This window comes from Rhinatrema bivittatum, chromosome 5, assembly GCF_901001135.1.
Source record: "Rhinatrema bivittatum chromosome 5, aRhiBiv1.1, whole genome shotgun sequence".
In the NCBI taxonomy this organism is placed as follows: Eukaryota; Metazoa; Chordata; class Amphibia; order Gymnophiona; family Rhinatrematidae; genus Rhinatrema; species Rhinatrema bivittatum.
Window position 1 is genome coordinate 269850937 of NC_042619.1, and position 19539 is coordinate 269870475.

The 19539-nt window shown below is 43.2% G+C and overlaps 1 protein-coding gene across 2 annotated transcripts in view; it reads left to right on the plus strand.

Annotated features, from left to right (window-relative positions):
* The window catches only part of GFPT1 (glutamine--fructose-6-phosphate transaminase 1), a 142300-nt gene extending 124720 nt beyond the window's left edge, over window positions 1-17580 (plus strand). For both annotated transcript variants that reach the window (XM_029604031.1, XM_029604032.1), the window contains 5 exons: window positions 3475-3589; window positions 10195-10322; window positions 10503-10670; window positions 11580-11741; window positions 12867-17580. In XM_029604031.1, the coding sequence (XP_029459891.1) occupies window positions 3475-3589; window positions 10195-10322; window positions 10503-10670; window positions 11580-11741; window positions 12867-12911 (618 nt within the window). In that variant the 3' untranslated portion in view covers window positions 12912-17580. The remainder of the gene's footprint in view (window positions 1-3474; window positions 3590-10194; window positions 10323-10502; window positions 10671-11579; window positions 11742-12866) is intronic.
* Window positions 17581-19539: the final 1959 nt, after the last annotated feature.

Sequence of the window (19539 nt, forward strand, 5' to 3'; positions counted from 1 at the left end):
AGGCCATTGGATCCACGTACTTAACGAAGGAATGTCCGGTTCCTGAGGGTTTGAGAGCTCATTCTACACAATCTCAAGTGGCCTCGTGGGCAGAGGCTCAGCTGGTTTCACCAAAGGAAATTTTCAGAGCAGTGACTTGGAAATTGTAACATACTTTCACAAGGCACTATCACTTAGATGGGGGATCTGGAATGCCAGTCATTTGGCGAGAGTGTTTTGTGAGCGGGACTCTCTAGGTCCCCCCCTAAGTTGGGAGCTTTGGTACATCCCAGGAGTCTGGACTGATCCAGGTACCTACAGGGAAAGAAAAATTGGTTCTTACCTGCTAATTTTCATTCCTGTAGTACCACAGATCAGTCCAGAACCCGCCCAATTTATGGAGGTGGAGAGTCGTCTGCTCAGCTGGGATTTATTGGTAGAGAATACTGATGTTCTTGGTATGAAATACAGACTTATTGAAAGATTTTTGTAAATTTTGTTGAATTGGTTGGTGTTTTTATGATTTTTTTGTGCTTGGGTACAGGTCAGTACTGAGGAACTGCAGGTGGCACAAGTGATTATGTAGCAGTGTCAATAAAACTTTCTGTCTCCATCTGCTGGCAGGGATGCAAAACCAAGGAGTCTGGACTCATCTGTGGTACTACAGGAACGAAAATTAGCAGGTAAGAACCAATTTTCCTATATTTGTACTTATCCAGTTAAGTTAATCTGACGAGTTAGACCTGCCATAGAGCAGATCTAACTTAGCTGGATAAGTTATAGTCAGCTAAGTTAGTGCCCAATATGGGATATTTAGCAGCATAGCCATACTGCTGAGTATCCCACACAAGTTAGCCAGATAAGTTTTATCCGGCTAGCTAACTTAGCCATTTCTTATTGGGCCCATTGTGCATAAACCGTATTTTATGTGTCCTAAGCATTTTTTGGTGTGCACATTTTGGGGTTAGAATGCTTTATTTTATTTTTTTTTTTAATTAAACTCCCAGTGTATTAGCATACCATTAGCTTACTGTTTTGAGAATTAACTTATTTTTTAGTGTGGGATTAGAGAAAACGTATGCTGAACTTCAGCGCACATCTTTTACTCACATTAGGGCCTGAGCTCTGTATTTTTTATTTATAGTTTGTGTGTATGGTCCATATTCAGCTACTGTCTGAACAAGTTAGCCAGATAAACTTCTCTGGCTGATTTGACTGAATATACTTTGCTATCTTAAAGCTAGCCAGACAAGTTTATCCGGCTAACTATAGGACAACCAAATAGCTGTCCTAGACTTATCCTGCTAACTGGGTTATTCCTCAAATTGCGATAGGACCTTATCGCATCGAGCTTTGAATATCTAAAATTGAAATTAAAATAAAAAGGGGAGGAGTTTTGGCAGGGTTTTGAATGAGGGGCTGGTAGCACTGCAGACGATAATGTTTCACACATTATCGCCAGCAGTAGCACCTGAAATAACTACCGGTTTTCTACTGGCGCTACGGGGGTGAAAGTGTTCAGTGCGGCCGAAATCGCACTGCCCTGATGCAGCCGGCTGCACACTTTCGCCCCCTCCCTTTTTTTGGCTGCGGGCAATCATTCATCTGTATTTATAGCGGGAATGATGAATCCAGGCCTGAGCCAGATAAGGCTGAAAATCGGCACATATCCAGCCAAATATCTCATCGGAAGACCCTTGCCATGCCTCTTAGCTGGCTAACTGTGTAGCTGAATAGTTAACCAGCTAAGTGGCAGCTGTGAAAATGCGTCCAGGTTGATCAGCTACCATTTAGCTGGTTAACTATATATATATATTTGTGTGTGTGTGTGTGTGTGTGTATGTATATGTATATATTTGTATAGGGCCTTATCGCATCGCGCGTTGAATATCTAAAATTGAAATTAAAATAAAAAGGGGAGGCACCTAAGTTTGGTGTCTGTTGGTCTCATTGGTTTTTGGGTCCAGTCTGTAGCTAGGAATTCACCCATATGTGAGGACTACCATCCTGCTTGTCCTAGGAGAAAGCAGAGTTTCTTACCTGTAGCAGATGTTCTCCTAGGACAGCAGGATGTTAGTCCTCACGAAACCTGCCCACCACCCTGCGGAGTTGGGTTCTCCTAGTTTGTTTTATTTTTTTGTAATCTACTTGCGAGACTGAAGAGGGACCCCACGTGGATGCGTGGATAGTGGCATGCTGGGCATGCTCAGGGTGCCAGTCGAAGTTTCAGTATTATCCTTTTTGGGCTCCGTCTGATATCACCCATATGTGAGGACTAACATCCTGCTAACCTAGGAGAACACCTTTTACAGGTAAGCAGCTTTGCAATATGTATATAGATAGGAAGATAGATATATGTAATTTGCCTTTTATTATATCTATCTTTTATCTATAAGTGAAAAAGCACAGGACTACTTCTAAGGCCAAGTCCATTAAAAAAAACCAAAACACGTCAGCATTGTCTGAATTTTCAAGAAAGCTCATCACAAGGTACAAATGTTACTAGCAGTAAATGTTTTATGGGTTATCATAAGGCTTGGGGATAACTGCATGGAGCAGCAGTTGCTACCCTTAAGAGAAACAGGGGTAGCCTGCATGAGGCGGCAGATGCTACCATAAGAAGCTTGCTGGGCAGACTGGATGGACCATTTGTTACTTTTCTGCCATCATAACTGTTACTATATTTACCAGCAATATAGTTGAGCTGCAGAGCGTATAAGCCTTGAACTTAAGTTTTATTAATGGGTAGGAACTTTAGAGCACAATCTTTTAATTTTCTTTGTTCCAGAGAAATATTTTTATACAAGAGGGGTGGGGGTGAAACCCCAATGAACGACCCTCTTTCATTCTGTTTTTGTGGTAAGCTTTACTGGAGACACCATGCAAAAATAGTTAAAGAAGTCTAAATGTTCATCAAATGTTGCGAGCTGACTGAATTCTGGTCCTGTTATTTTGTATCTACCTGGTTACAGAAGCTGAGCACGGTCTCCCTTGGTGTATTATGGGGTACATAGGTAAGGTGGATGTGGGTTCACTCTTAAAGCCAGCCAGCACACCTCAGGTGGTTAATGGCCCTGTCTAGCTGTTGGTTCTGTTTTGGGGTAGCTCTGAAGAAGGGGATTTCTGAAATAACTTCTTATGCGTTAGTGGTTTGATTGCACATCCACATGGGATAGATAGCAGGATTACAGAGAAAACACTGCTCCATATGGTGACAGACTACGCCCATGGCATTCAGTGCCCAGGTATTTCTGCATGCATTCCTGGCTCCAGCCTTTTCTATGGTCATGTCATTTGAATCTCACTATAGAGCATTTCTCCCCTGCTTTTCCTATACCATACCCTGTGGAAGCGTCTCCTCCATGCTGGATGAATCTGATGGCAGCGAATAACTTCCCCTTGCCTTGCCCACTCCTTTCTATCTCGCTATAGGCTTATACCAGCCAGTGAATGACTCACACTTCCTCCCCTCCCTGTCTGTCTCACTGCGTCTAGGCCTATACCAGCCAGTTTGTGTCACTGGTGATGTTTGCTCTTATGATGTGCGATGACAGAATTTCCATGCAGGAAAGGCGCAGGCAGATTATACTGGGGCTGAAGTCACTTCCAGGTATGTAGCATTCTGCTCTTTAGTTTTCCTCTCTCTGTGTTCAACGTTTTCTGTAGATCCCTCCAAGACTTCCACCAGAGGCTTATTCTTCAGTGACTATAAAAGTTCAGGGCCAGGATTAAGGGCAACTGATGCCCTAAGCACAGCCTAACAGTGGTGCCCCCTCGATCCTTCCATTGCTTAACTGACAAGACATTAAGACTCAGAAATGCTGAACATCTATATTTAAATGTAAACTTTTTTTAAAAATGTATTTAACGAAATAGCAGTAAGTAAATTAAGCAAATTATTTTCTTAACTAGGGGGGGGGGGGAGCAACAGAGAAAAATGTAAATTTTCAATACTCTGTAGTGCCCCCTTCATGTGATGCCCTGTGCACCTGCTTGTTTTGCTTAATGGTTAATCCAGGACTGTTAAAGTTGCCGCTGCAAAAGCTGCTCTGCTCCCCTCATGCAAAGTAGAGAGGCTATTTTGAAAACAGTTTTAATGGTTAAAAACACATGGATGTCCATATTGAGTAACCTGGGGAGCAGGAAAGTTACCCAGGTAACTTGACTTGGATAGTCAGCAGAACATAACTGGATGAGCCTGCTACTGGAAATACTCTGATTTTATTCAGAATTTCCCTGTACATACCCAGATCAGTCCAGACTTCTGGGTTTTGCCTCCCTGCCAGCAGATGGAGACAGAGAGAGTTTCACTGACACTCTACCACCACACGTAACCAGTGCCAGCTGCAGTCCCTCTGTATTTATCTGTCTCCAGCAGATGGTGGATGGTGTTAAAACCTGCAGTCTGAATTATATAAAAAAAGAAGAAGAGAAGATAGATCTACAGTTCCTCCCAAGGGGTTGTTAGGTCCTGGTGGGGCCATCCCCCTGGTTTGAGGCAGTGTTTGGTGACCTTTGATGACAGCTTGCTCCGAAGTTCCGTGGGGATATATATCTTGTGGTTCAGATCCCTCATCCCCCATGAGGCAGAGTTGGTTCCACTGGCAGCTCTGCGTTTCGGGTCACATCTGAGCAAGGAAGTATTGAATTTCTGTTCCGAAGCTAGTTTCAGCAGTGGATGCAGTTCTAAAACTTGTTTAAAAAAAAAAAAAAGGCAAGGGCAAACGGGAGGCAGTGGAATAGTTGTGCTGGTCACTTGGGGGCCTTGATCAGTGCTTCAGAACTGGTCATCTATGGGTTTCCTGAGATTCAGGTAAACAGGCGGGTGAGTACGGCACACTGCCCAGCCACATGGCAGTGGCATAAGGCAAACTGTGCCATTTGTGTGCATACTCGCAGTCGTGCCTAAATTCAGATGGCTTGTATTTTGTGTGCATCCCTGGTGGGGATCTTTCAAGACCGCAGCCGCTTCAGAAAGGGATCTTATGCGTGAAGAGATCCTGTCCCACGTATAGGTTAGGCCAAAGGGGTGTAGCCATTTGTATTTCACATTTTCTTTTCACAAGAATTGGGTTACCTCGCAAAGCTCCTGACGATTTTGCAGGGTAGCCTGCGACAGATCTGCATACACAGCAATTTCTTGGCCTTCCCACGCCCAAATGGCATGTTTCCTTGCAGCTGCAGCAATTTTCTCTTTCATTGAAGAATCATGAAAGCAGACTATAATGTCGCGTTTTCTGTTATTAGCAGCTCCCAAAGCTCTATGCACTCTATCAAATTTAATATTAGGAGCCGTGACTTCCTCTCCCTCGGTTTCTGTTGCCAGCATGTGCGTGCAAAAGTGACTGACTAAGGCCTCAGAATCCACATTAGCCAGGGTTTCATGGAAGCCTCAGAACCTGAGGTTTCCCCTCCTCGCTCTTGTTTTCCAGGACAGCAAGTTTGACTTTCATGTTGAAATTCTCTTCCTGAAGGTCTGAGCATGTATCTTGTAATTGCTTGTTAATTTCAACCTGGGCATCCATTCTCGTGTCAGTTTCATCCAATCTGTGGGCTAGAGATGTTAGTTCTTCATGAAACTCCTCTAGCATCCCTTGAATCTCCTTTTTGTAGCTTTTGAAGCCTTGTTGGAGGCTTCAAAACCAGTCTCTAAAATCCAGCAAGTTGGAAGCTCCTCCTCTGAGGTGATAAAAACATCACCGTGGTCCTGAGAATCCTCGGGGAGCTCTGAGCTGGCGCCATGATAGTCTTCTCCACTCTCGCTTGCGCCCGGTTTGCGGTAGGAAAATTGTTTGAAATCCACGGAATTTACGTTTAGTGATCATCACTACCTTGCTCTGGGGTTCGTCCCACATTATTAAAGCGAAGAAAATAACTATTTCACTCCGAATTATTGCAAAAATTCGCAGATTGAGAGAGGAGCTTGCGTCTCAAGCTGCCATCGATTCCGATGATGTCACTTCCTCTGGGAATTGGCTTTCTTACCTCTAGAAGAGGGAGAAATTACATCTGATTCAGAGCCACATTGGACTCTTTAGATTTTTTTTCCTTTTTTGTAGAGATGTCTTGCTAAGTTTGTTGACTCAGACCCTGAACAAGCCCAGTGTAGCCAGAGGTCAATTTAAGTTAAGTGTCCTGTTTCTTTCCCCACTGTATCCATTCCAAGAGTTAATTGGCCTTCAGTTGAATGCCCTGGAGGCAAGTTTTACAAAAGGGGAGAACCGATTTTTCTATATTCCATCTATTTTGTGATTCTGAAAAAAAAAAAGGAACGTTTCAGCCGATATTGGATTTAAAGAAGGTAAATGCGGCAGACAAGATTCCCCGTTTCTGTATGGAGACTGAGGTCCAACTCTGAGGTCCATCATAGCGGCAGTATACAAGGGAGAGTTCTTGGCATCTCTTGACTTGACAGAGGCATATCTGCACATAGCCATCAGGCTGGAGCACTAGAGATTCCTGAGGTTCATAGTCCTAAGGGAACATTTTCAGTTTCGAGCCCTTCCCTTTGGCTGGCGACTGGCTCTCCGTACCTTCATCTGATGGTGGTGGTGGCGACGCCATCCGCATTGCAAAAGGAGGGTGTGTTGGTGCATCCATGTCTGGAAGACTGGCTTATTTGTGGGAAATCAGAAGATCTCTGTCGACAATAAGTACAAAAGGTGCTGATGCGCTTGAAGTCTCTAGGATGGGTATTGAAGCTAGCAAAGAGCCATTTATTCTCTTATGAAACTCTGGAGTATCTGGGAGCTCAGTTTGACATGCTGGCAGAGAGAGTGTATCTCATGGAAAGAGATTGCTGAAATTACAGAGTCCGATTTGGCATCTGGTAGAGCTTTTGGTGCCCAGAGTCTGGTACTCTTTACAGGCCCTGGATTCTAAGGCATCGAATTTAGAATTAAGGTATTGGGTGTTTGCACATATGCGGCCTCTGCAGAGGGCTCTTCTCTCCCGCTGGAATCCATTATTGGAAGAGTTTCATCTTCTTCTTCCATTAGAAGGGGAAGCCAGGGACAGTCTTTTGTGGTGGCTTACTCGCACCAGTCTCGAGCATGGTGCAGAATTGGAGGTTGCGAATTGGGTAATAGTTACCACCAGTGCAAGCCTTTCTGGATTGAGGGTAGGGTGTCAAGATCAGTCGGCGCAGGGCCAGTGGTCGAAACAGGAGGCCTCATTGTCTATCAATTGCTTAGAGATGAGAGCGGTGCATTTCGCTTTGCTTGTATGTCTGCCACAGTTAAGCCACCATCCAGTATGGATCTTATCGGACAATGCGATAACAATGGCCTACATTAGCCGTCAGGGCAGAACCAAGAATCAGGTGGTGGCTCGAGAGGCCTGGAAGTTAATTCTCTGGGCAAAGCAGCCCTTGAAGTGGCTGACGGCATCTTACATCACCGGGGTGGACAACGTTCAGGTGGATTTTCTCAGTCAGAGAAAGTTAGACCCCAGGGAATGGGAGCTGTCAGAGGCAGCGATGTGTCTCATTCACTGAAGATGGGGGGTATCCCCATATGGACTTAATGGTGACCAAAGAGAACACAAAGGTGTCCCGGTTTTACAGCCACCACATAGAAAATGATACGGAAAGAATTGATGCTCAGGTTTTGCCGAAGAATTCATCATTTCTTCCCTCCATGGCCTCTGGTGGATAAGAGATAACAGCAGATAGAGAAACATCCGGGCAACGTGATCCTGGTAGCTCCAGAGTGGCCACATCGATCATGGTTCCCGGATCTGATCAACATGGACATAGATGGGCCACAGAGGTTCGGACATCAGTCAACTCTTCTGTACCAGGGCCCAATATTTTCGGGTCAAGCAGCTCACTTCTATCAAGTGGCTTCACCTCTAAGAGGAGAAGACTAAGACAGAGGGGATATTCTGAAGCAGTTATTTCCAGTTTATTGAAGGCTAAGCGACCATCTACATCCTTGGTGTATGTGTGAATATGGAGGGTCTTCGAGTCCTGGTCTGTTGTTGACACAGTGCAGCCTCAGCCTGTTCTGGCCTTTAACTGAGTCTCCATGTAGCGACATTGGGTTGTCTCCTGGGTAAGGTGCAAGGGTATCCTCTGCCCACACATCTAGATGTTATACAGTTCCTTTGGGGGGACCTAAGAACCTGCATCCTCAGGTGTAGAACATTTGTCCTTCTTGGAATCTGAATCTAGTCCTTAGAGGATTCTGTGAGGCTGGGTTCGAACCACTAAAGAGGGCTACGTTTAAGGACTTGACACTTAAGGGGGTTTTCTTGGTGGCTATTTGTTCAGTCAGGAGAATTTCGGAGCTCCAGGCGCTGTCATGTTGAGATCCCTTCCTACAGATGTCTGATTTGGGGGTATCTTTATGCATGGTGCCTTCTTTTCTGCCTAAGGTAGTCTTGGCATTCCATCTTAGTCAGACAGTGGAATTTCCACCTTTTCCAGGTTTGGATGCCTCTATGCCTCATGCAGGGGAGCTTAGGCTCTTAGATGAGAGGCATGCATTAGTGAGGTATCTAAAGGTCACTAATGATTTCCATAAAGCGGATCACCTCTTTGTACCATGGAGTGGTCCAAAGAAGGGAGATAAGGCTTCTAAGGCTACAGTTGTGTGGTGACTGAAGGAAGCGATAGTCAAATTAACCCCATTGCACCAGGCGCCCTTTAGAAATTTTAGGGGCACACTTGACGCATTCTCAGGCGATCTCCTGGGCTGAATCACAACAGGTGTCTCCGCATAAAATTTGCAGGGCGGCTACAGGAAGTCATTGCACACTTTGCTAGGCATTATTGCTTGGATGTTGGGGCTCCATCTTCCATGTGCTTTGGTGAGAGTGTTCTACGAGAGGAAATCTCCAGGTCCCACTCGAGTTAAGGGAAGCTTAGGTACATCCCAGGAGTCTGGACTGATCTAGTTACATACAGGGAAAGGAAAATTGGTTCTTACGTGCTAATGCACAGATCAGTCTAGAGACCTGCCCATTTACTGGGCGAGAGAGTCCGCCGCTCATACTGTTGCTTTGTATGTAATGTGGAGTTGGAGGTTTTCAGTGCTGATCGCTTATGTTAAATTTGTGAAACAAGTTTTTCATTGTATTTTTGGGCAACTTCACCTTCCTCCGGCTCGTTGGAGGGGAGGGAGTTTGCTTAGAAGTTTATGGTTGTTACTGTTATCTTGGCTTGGGTACAGGTCAATACTGAGGGACTGCAGGTAGCACACTGGGCTATGTACAGTGTCGGTGAAACTTTCTCTGTCGCCAGGAATGAAAATTAGCAGGTAAGAACCAATTTTCCTATTTTCGGCACTGAATATCTGCACTAACCGGCTAAAGTTAAGTCCCTCCCCAGAACATTCCATCATCGCCTCTTCTCCCCTCCAATCTATCTGTGAAGGTGATGAGTTACCCAGACAAAATTTAAATGGCGGGAGAGGGTAGATTTTTGAAATCATGGATTTGTCTGGATAATGTTGAGTTACCTGGACAAATCTTTTGACTACAGGACTTGTAATCTATAAATGTGTAACATCTTTTTGGTAGCATTTTCTTTCTTGCCTTGTTCTTGAAGACACGAAGTGCTATGGCTTACCTTATGATTTACACGTGTCTAGAAGTAGTAACTGGCATGTAGGTATCTGCAGGCCTCCTCCTCAGTAAACACAGCCCACCTCACGTAAGTACGTGAGAGGATCATCTCTATTGCAGGTCGCAGTTTCTGGAACACAATGCCTGCTGTGTTGAGATTGGAAACTGAGTTCAAAAAATTTAAAAAAGCCTTAAAGACCTGGCTTTTTGAACAAGCATATGCAGATTACCTTGAGAGAGGCTAAAAACAGCCTGAGTCAAAGACTGGCGCAATCTTTTTATGTTCTTGCTTTTATTTCTTTTATTATTAAGGTATTTGTATTCGTACCAAAAGTGAATTGTAAAAAAAAAAAGAAAAAATATATTTTTCTCTGATGTACACCCTGTGTTTTTACGATGTTTTATGTAAACCGTTGTGATGTATTTCGAACTACGGTATACAAAACTTTTAAAATAAATAAAATAGCGATGAAAAGAGGGGTGCACTTCAGTATTCAGTCTCACAGTAGAGACAACTGATGTTCTGGTTGTAATTCGTCTGCCACAAGTCTGAGGAGAGAGTTAAAAGCAAGGGTAGCTAAGAGGAAGCCACAGAACATGCAGGGAAATGTTCATCTTTGCTTTGCCTTTTTTCTCGCTTTCTATTAGATCTGATCAAGGACGTACTGAGCATGGAAGATGAAATTCAGAAACTGGCGACTGAGCTCTACCACCAGAAATCCGTGTTGATCATGGGGCGTGGGTATCACTATGCCACCTGCCTGGAGGGGGCGCTGGTGAGGAGGCTCTCTTCCTGTAAAGCTGCTTCATTTTTCTTTTAACAGTTGGGGGTTATAAACCCCAGGACTTGAGGCTGTAGTAACACAGAGAACCTAGCTGAAAGTAGACCATTGATTCAAAAATGTGAGTGTCCGTTTCCTTCTTTACACATGGAATGACCTGTTTTCTTCCTCTAGAAAATCAAGGAGATCACCTATATGCACTCGGAAGGGATCCTGGCTGGGGAGCTGAAGCATGGCCCCCTGGCACTGGTCGACAAGCTGATGCCTGTAATTATGATTATCATGCGAGATCACACGTACACCAAGTGCCAGAATGCCTTGCAGCAAGTGGTGGCACGGCAGGTGAGTGGCACCAGGACACCTTTGTATCCCGCCTCACATCACCGCAAGGCTTTAGTAACACTCATTAAACACACACAGAATGGGAGAAATCACTGGTGAGCATAACAGCAAATTAAGACCGGTGGCAGTCAAGAAACGTTCTTCAGCTGTAACTGTTGGCTTGCCGTATAGAGATGTTTCACTTTGCTCCCAGATGTTTTGGTTGCACATGTTATGATTTTGAGATGTGTAAGCCTAAATTCATCCTGGATATTAGTACATACTATAAATGCACAGTGCCTCCTTCTTTTTACAACTGTACCAGAAGCCAACAGAGAGAGGGAGAGGGGAGTGATCATTTTAGACCTCCTGACTGAGTCCAAATCCTGTATAGTACCATAGGAGACTGGGTGGGAGTCCAGGGGAAAAGGCTGTGCTGCAGACTTTTTTTTTTTTTTTTTTTTTTAAATCTACTGCCTGCTTGTAACTCTCCCAGAATACAGGGAGAGTGCTGACAGTAACTCTTGCTGCCGGACCCACCAAGGGAACAAAGCCACCTGGGACCCATCTGGTGCTTGACCCTTCTGTGCAGGAACTCAGACCCCCAATTGAATTGGTTCCCAAGGAGGAAAGGATAATCACTCCCACCAAGACCATCACCCAGAGCGCCCCTAAACCTCGGCCTACGCTCCACCAGGAACTTGGGCCTAAAAAGCCTTCCTGGGAGCAGCCTTGACCTAGCTGCAGCACGCATAGAGCCAGGGGCTGTGAAAGTGTCTTCAAATTGATCTCCCAGGGGCTCACCTTACTTTGCTGACCCTGCTCCTGAAGAATGCAGAGTATCTCATGGAGCAAAACAAATAAGAAAAGGCCCCATTTCTGGTCTGCTTGCATGTCATTTTAATTTGTCTTCTGTTCTCTGCACTGAAGGGGCGTCCTGTAGTGATATGTGATAAGGAGGACACCGAGACAATCAAGAATACAAAGCGAACAATTAAAGTGCCGCACACAGTGGACTGCCTGCAAGGGATTCTGAGCGTCATCCCCTTGCAGCTGCTTGCTTTCCATCTTGCTGTTCTGAGAGGATATGATGTAAGTACAAGATCACTCACATGGCAACAATGCTCCTGTCCCAGAGAACTTGTAAGGTAATGCTGAGCCCAGGCAGTCTGTCATGTTCAGGGCCACACAGACCTATGGAACAGAGGTCTCAGCCTGGGGCTGTATCCCCCACGCCATACTACCAGCTTTTGAGGATCCTGCAAAATATTTTTGCTGTATTGGATCTATTCAGGTAGATGATCCCTCGCTGGCCCTGTTAATTAAAATAGATATCTCATAAATCTATATTTATTAAAAGGCCACTGAGAGATCATGTACCTGACTAGTTCCAACACAACACAAGAGGCTTGTGGCATCCTGATTTTTAACCTGTTTTCTGAAAAAAAAAAAAAAAAAAAAAGGGTTCATAAGATCACTCTGTGTATCCACAATCCCCACCAGCTCCATTTAATACATTTTGTTTGCGCCACCTAATCTACATCAGATTTTCAAGACATATCAGAGGAACTTGAGGACTCCAACAGAGTAGAACACCATACACCATACCCCCGACAGTGGTCCAAAAGAGTTGCAACTCCTGAAGCAGGGAATACTTACAGAAACATCAGCAGTGTCTGATGTATAGTGGGCTGCTCGAATGTGGGAGATAAAATAAACAAGCACCTTCTATACTTATGTTGACCATGGAAAGATAAGTAACTGTTGTGAAATATGAACTGGTTTGGAACTTCTTTGCAATAAGCGTATTGGTGTGTGGATACTGTATCTTTGATAATCAGTATATTGGAGATAATTGCTAAACATTTTTATTTGCAATTTAAAAATTATATAAATGTGTACTATAAATAGAATTTACATTGCAAATGATTAGATTGGTGCTAAGTTATGTCAAAACCACCTTGACCATAGGGTTTGAAGATTCCATGTTGACTTAACAACACAGTGTAAACATTTCAAGAAAAAATTTTGGATGGATGATAAAGGGACACTTAAGCATACATCAATCCTTATTATTGTGTAGAAGAATTCAGGAATGCCAGAGCTGCTCACCGCATTGTATCCTGTTCTCTAGTAACGAGTTACACATATCTGTAAAGGTTGTCATAGGAAGATAGGTTTTAAGAAATGAAAGTTGTTTTTTTTTCTTTTTTTCAGGTGGATTGTCCAAGAAATCTTGCCAAGTCTGTCACTGTGGAGTAAAGACCATCTGTAATGAAGAGAAGAGGAACATATGACTGTTTTTTGTTTTGGTTTTTTTTTGTATCAAAATATCTTCCTTTTGAAAATCTCTCATGGCCCCTACCTACATAGCCTTGTGTATTCTGCTCCATTGCATTTGAGCAATTCTTAGACCTGTGTAGTATATGCTTTTCCCTTTTTATTCAATGGTATGGATTACATTTCAGGAAAAGGCATGTACGTTTAGATTTTCTGTAACCAGCTGCAAGGGTTTTAGTTGACATATTTCACTGTAGATTATCTGTGCTATGGGACAAAGCTCTGGAAACATGAAACCAAGAAATGCTGCGTAAGTGTCTTCCCTCCACCACTTTCACTTTCCTGGTCAAAGTAAGTTGTTAGCAATCTCAGCTCTTGCGCGGTTAACCTGCCTCCTTTCTCCGCCATATACCTGTAAGTAGAGGAACCCACGATTTCACCGCTCTGATGATGTATTAAGGGGAACCTAGGTAATCTTCCTGACTTGGGTTACGTCTGCAAAACCTGAGCTAGCCAAAATCATACATGAAAGGTTAGGACTGGCTGCATAAATGCATCACCTTGATTTTTTTTCTCCAATGTAAATTACTTGGTGGAGCAATCCTTTTTTTTTTTTTGTATGCATAATTGTATTGAATCTAAGATTGTAGCTGGGGATTGTTTTATCTGTCTATTTATTATATTAATCTATCCCTAACTTTATTTAAAAAAAAAAAAAAAATTTGACTTGAGCAGTCTTATTTCAGGCCAGTGCAGATGTGAACTGACAGCTGGAAGGGAAAGAGAGCCCCTAACCACACTGGAGCAATGGGTTTTTATTTATTTTAACATAAAACAACAAAACTATAAGAGTAAGCAAAAGCTCAGTTGTCATACACCTACCTTTTCAGAATATCTTTCCCTTCCTCACATCTGATTAGTGAAGATTTTTGTGCAAAAGTTTGTTTGCTCTGCTCTGTGATTTTTGCAGTCAAAGATCTATAAGAGGACAGAGAAATCCAAGGCCTGCAAATTCTGGAAGGAAAACAAATTCCACAGGTTAAAAACTCACGCAGAACACACTGTGACCTGCTGGCCTGAGTCTTATATTTAATCTTTTCTGGCAAAAGTTTCTCAGTACATTTTGCTGAGGGATTTTTTTTTTTTTAGCTTCTCCAGTTTTATTTTTCCAGTGAATTTTTTGTTTCTGTTTCTAAAGTTGCAGGAAACCAAATCCTTAGACAAAAGATAGAACCGATTTAAAATTGTACAAAGCAAGCTCATTTCTTGCACTTGTGTTTGCTCTGTTGGAATTTGTCAGGCCCAAGAATGTCTTCCCTAAAGACAGTATTACATGTTTGCTACATACTGTACCATCCTAGAGGCACTGACAGTTCAGTGACCTCCTGATGTTTTTCATTTCACATTAACTGATGCATTTTTCATCAGTTGATTACTGTTTTTATATAGCCACACAGGATGAAGGATTTCAGAATACAGAGGGACAGAATATAGGGTCTAAATTTGATATTTTTCAACCTTTTGCGTGCCAGGGACTAGCTAGCTACCTTTCTTAAATTATGTGAACAGATTGCAATGCTGGTAAGAGGGAGGAGGACCAGAAAGTTAGTGTGGAGGGGGTAGGAGGATATACTGCCTCCCCTTCTGGTCTTTAATATAATGGACCAGCCTTGCACTTGGGTCTGTGTCATTTTAAGAAGGTAGTGGGCCAGTTTAAGAAAATTGCTTTCTTAAAAAAAAAAAAAAAACAACCCTTCCTACTCCCAACCAGTCAACAGTATTTTCTTCAGAATAAAAAGAAATACTTTCCTCTCCCTCTCAGTCAACCACAGGTGCTCAAAAAAAAAAAAAAAGATAAATTCCTTCCCCTGCCAGCTAGCAATACTATTACAGTTAATACTCCTGTCCTGTGGACTTTTTAATTACAGGTAGGGCTAGTTCTGCACCCTAATCTCAGAGAGGGGAGCTACCTCAGATTAATGTTAATGAGCCGGCAGGAGACAGAGTCGGCATCTGCTCAATTCTTGGGCCCTGACCCCTCCTGCCTGCTGGTTGGGAAGCAGGGCCTCAGAGTAGATGCTGACTTGGTCTCATGCTGGCTTATTAACATTCATTTGCATCTGCTCCCCTCCCAGAGAGGGGGTGGTCTCAGGGCTGGACAAAAAAGGATCCACAGGGAGACTTTTTCCTAAGTCTGGGGAGCAGTGCAGCCTGTGCAGCTGCAGGACAGATCTTGCAGCTTCCACCTTCACCTCGTGCAATCGCTGTTGCTCTGTGGGCCAGCAGAAATGCTACTGGCGCCAGACCATAGACCAGTAATTGAGAAATTCAACCTGTGAATTTGTTTCTATTACTAAGCAGCTGCACATCTCCCAGACTTGCGGGAAATGTTTGGACTGCTTATCTCAAGTACATCAGTGGCCATGAGTTCCCACTAGTGCCCGTGACAATCTACAACTTAAAATGAAGTAACTGTAAATTGTTTCAGAGAGTTTAAAGAAGTAAAATGAACATGTAGGAATGTATTTGTACTAACTATACAAGCAAATTTGTAATGCAGCTGTGGTTCAGGGAAAATCCTCCAGCAGCAGAGCTCTTGAGCACTGGGTTTTTTCCTGAATTTCACATACACTGTATCAGGTGTCCCAGACATGCCAGCTTCATCCCGATGATATTGGATCAGAGACAGAGGGCCTAGATTTTTAAACACTCAAACAAGATTAACGTAAATTGGGGCCCAGATTACTAAGAAGGTTTTCCTTTTTTTTTTTTGGCCGGGGTCAAAATTCATTAGTATATAAGAACCTAGGGTAATTGTTGTACTGAATGGCTTGGATGTTGGGACAGAACTTTGCAACCTAACTCAAATTACATAGAATTCATATATCCCTTTTTTTTTTTTTGATTGATGCAGTCTGGCATGACTTGAACCTGCTTGACTTCAGTTTAAATCTTAGGAAGAGGATGAGGTGGGTGCAGGGTGTTGGGTGATTTTGAAAGGAGACTGATTCCTTAATGACAAGTGTCTCTGAATAGCACAAGTCATGCACAGTCCAAGAGAAGAGATCCAACTATAGCTATATTCATTTTCATCCATTCATCCTAAGAAAACAAAATGATGGGCAGACCCTAGAGCCCCGGCTCTCACTGGGCCTAGTTCCGAGTCTCTCTGTATCTCTTATTTTTGCAGAGTTTGTAAATATTTTGAATTCGATTCACCTAAAATTGTTTTTGGCCTTTGGGGGCTAAATAGTAGGGAGTATGATTTTATTTTTTTTTATACTGACTTTTAACTTGTAAAAGATATTTGTCACAAAGTAAGAGATTTGTAGAGCCTGAGAAAAGCGGTTCAGAGCTCACAGGAAATGCCAACATGGGCATTCTGTTTTCCGACACTTTGATATTTCTTTTTAGCTATGCAGTTACTGCATTTTGTAGTAAGACATTTATGGATTATTAGGCAAATCAGAGTGGGGAGGCTGGTCTAAAAACCAGAATATTGCAGGGGGGTGGTGGTGGTGGAATATTTTTCCAAATCTTCAGAAAATCTTTGGGTCAATCATTTGGGTAACTCGAGCTGTGAGAGCAGCCCAGGAGAAAGCTTTGCTTTCATGACTAGATCGTGTCCACTCCAGGCTCTTTGTCCAAATATACAGCTTGGAGCCTGGATCCTTTTTGTATGCATGTTGTGTGTCTGTTCTCTGAAAGGAATGTCTAGTTTTACTTAGCTCATCAGTGTACTGCTGTATGCCTTCCATATAGCAGTATACTAATCTGTGTTGTGGTATAGACCTCCAAGATTTTATAAATGGAGGTAGAACACTACCAAATAACGTGCTGTAAGGTTTTTGAGGGAAGAAAGCAATTTCAGTGCAATAGTGAGGGGGGAGTTATAACAAAGATGAATAGAATTAAATGATTTATGTTTAAAAAAAAAAAACAAACCTACAATGAAGGGGAATGTCAACTTATAGTATTTAGGCTGAATTTTGTCCTGGCAGATTAAACTTTCAAGGGCCATAAATGCTTATTCCTAGTTCATAGGTTGTACTCCATGTTAATATGAGTTTTATAAAGATTCTATAGGGTTCAGTGACTTATATTGGGTTATGAATGATATTTTATAACTAGACCTAAGCCATTTATAGTGCAGCTTCTTTACTCTCATGCTACCTAAACCTTTGCAGAGTCCTGCCTAGGCTGACCACGGAAGAGGTGACCCAAGGAAATGGGTAAGCATGGAGAGGGAAGCCTGTACGGAAAGCCATAATATTATTTGTTGTCATCCTTGCATACACAGTGCAGCGTAGGAATTATGACCACAGCTGTCACAGTGCTCCGAAAAGAGCTCTGCAAGAAGAGGTTTTTAGGGTCAATGCTAGGTCTTAATGGATTAATTGCAATAGGGGTATTGGAATTGTGTAATTCACATTCTTATGTATAACATTCCACTGTAAAACACTGCTAATAAAATAATTTGAATAGTATCGTTCACTAATAAGATGGCCCCCTGCTTTACAGTGCTCTAGCAGCAGACTTCTGGTACCTTAGCTGCATGAAAGCTTCCAAAGCAGGAGACTTAAAAAAAAAAAAAAAAAAAAAAAGATAAAATCGGTAAGATTCAGTCACCATTCACAGCTGGGTAACTCAAGGTGCCTGGATCTAGCAACAAAATACAGATGCACAAGCTTTACTAAAGTGATTTTCACTATTTTTCCAGCGGGGGCCTCGTCAGCAAAAATCCCTCCATGCGAGAGCCAGGTCAGTCATGGGAAAAAGCAGCTGATATCGAGAGGGAACCCCATTCTCATAAAGCGGCTGGCCTGGGTGAGGCTGGGGTATCCCTGCTAAGGATGAAGCCAGCTGAGCTTACCGGGTGCAACTGTAGCATTTTTGTAACTAAAACAATATCTGCTCACCCACAGCCTCTCTCATGCTCCCTCCTGCCCCTCCCCCTCCAAGCTATCTCAACCCACTCCTCCCCCACCCAAACCCTTTCCCTAGCTCCTATGTGGTCTTCCCCCCAAACCCATCGAAATCCTAACTCTCCTCTTCAACCACTCATCCTCTACCATCCTTTCCCCACCGTCCCCTCCAAGCCAGTTCTCTCCCCCCCCCCCCCCCCCCCCAGCATCACTTCTGGAACAGCTGTTCTGTTTTCTTTGTGTGGCTTTCATTGCGTTTGAGCTCCCACGCTGGCACCGGTCTGAGGCGAGGCCTCTTCATAGCTTTGTGGTTTGCTGCTGCTAAACGTAATGGAAAAGGAAATGTACTAGAGTAAAATGTGAAGTTAGATCTGCGACAGTAGGCAGGTATCTGGCGCTGATGGAAGACATCATTGTTCCCTGGAGAATGCAACGTTCTCATAGGGTCTGACTTTGAAGGGTCTTCTATACATTGTCAATGCACCATTCTAAAAGATTATTTTGTTTCTAATAGAATCCTGCCATGAAGAATATTTGTAAAGACTTATCTGTTAATAATTCTGGTTTGCTAATTAAAAAAAAAACACATGACCTGAAGTGCTGTTTTACCAGCTGCACCTGTCTTTATATGTACATACATAGGTTCTGCAGTTTTGAAGGTATATCAGGGCTTTATTGTATTGAATGTTTTTCCCCCTTGGAGCTGGACTGACTGAATGCTGCCCGATGCTTTATCAGATACATCTCAACGATGATTACTGTTGCTCCCAACCAAAGTGCTGTGAATAAGTAGCATCCAGTTTAGCTACTGTGAATAGCGGAAGGCAAGAGTTTCCCCTTCCCCTGGTTCAGTAAAGCCTACTTGGAATGATTAAGAGGTGACTGTATGTTCAGTTGCCTCTCTTTCTTCCGATTTGTCTGTACGCATCCCTTGAGCTTGGCATAAGAGGACCATTCTCCAGTTTCTGTTTTGTGACCCGTTTTTATCTGACCTGTAAAACTTAAATGTTTGAATTTCTTTGAATATATCTTTTTGCTTTATTTTATTTTTACATTTCTTGTAATAAAACAAGATCCCACACCTCTTTCTGTTCCTTAAATGCATTCATGAGGGGGGAGGGAGGAAGAGAGGATGCGCCAGCCCATGACAAATTGATTATTTTGATTCCTTTAAATAGTTCCGTTGGCTTTTAGAACCACTGTACTTGGTACTCTTGGATCATGGGCTATAGATTTCACCATTGCAGGGTTAGATCGGGTGGAAGAGACCAGAGGAGAGAGAATTTCTTAACTAGAGGCTATAACCTGAGTTGTTACTTTCAGTCTGAAAACAAAATGGGGTAATGTGGCTTTCTGGGTGCAGGAAATGGGTTGGGAGGGGAGGTTTAGGCTGCGAGTGCTGGAGACTGGTGCCCTCTTTGGAATGCTTGTAGCAACATACAGTGCATCGGGCTGATGCCATATCGTGCACTGAGCCTAGTGCACAGGCTAACGAATTCTTGGACTCGCGTTTTCGATGCGTTAGGCCAACTCCTGATGCAATAAGGGGATTAGCACATCCAAACCAGCACATAGCTAATAGTGCTCATGACGTGTAAATGCATGTAGAGGAGGCTATTAGCTATTAACTCCCTCCCCCCCCCCCCCCCCCCCCCAATGCAAAAAAAAAAATCACCGTGCTTTTC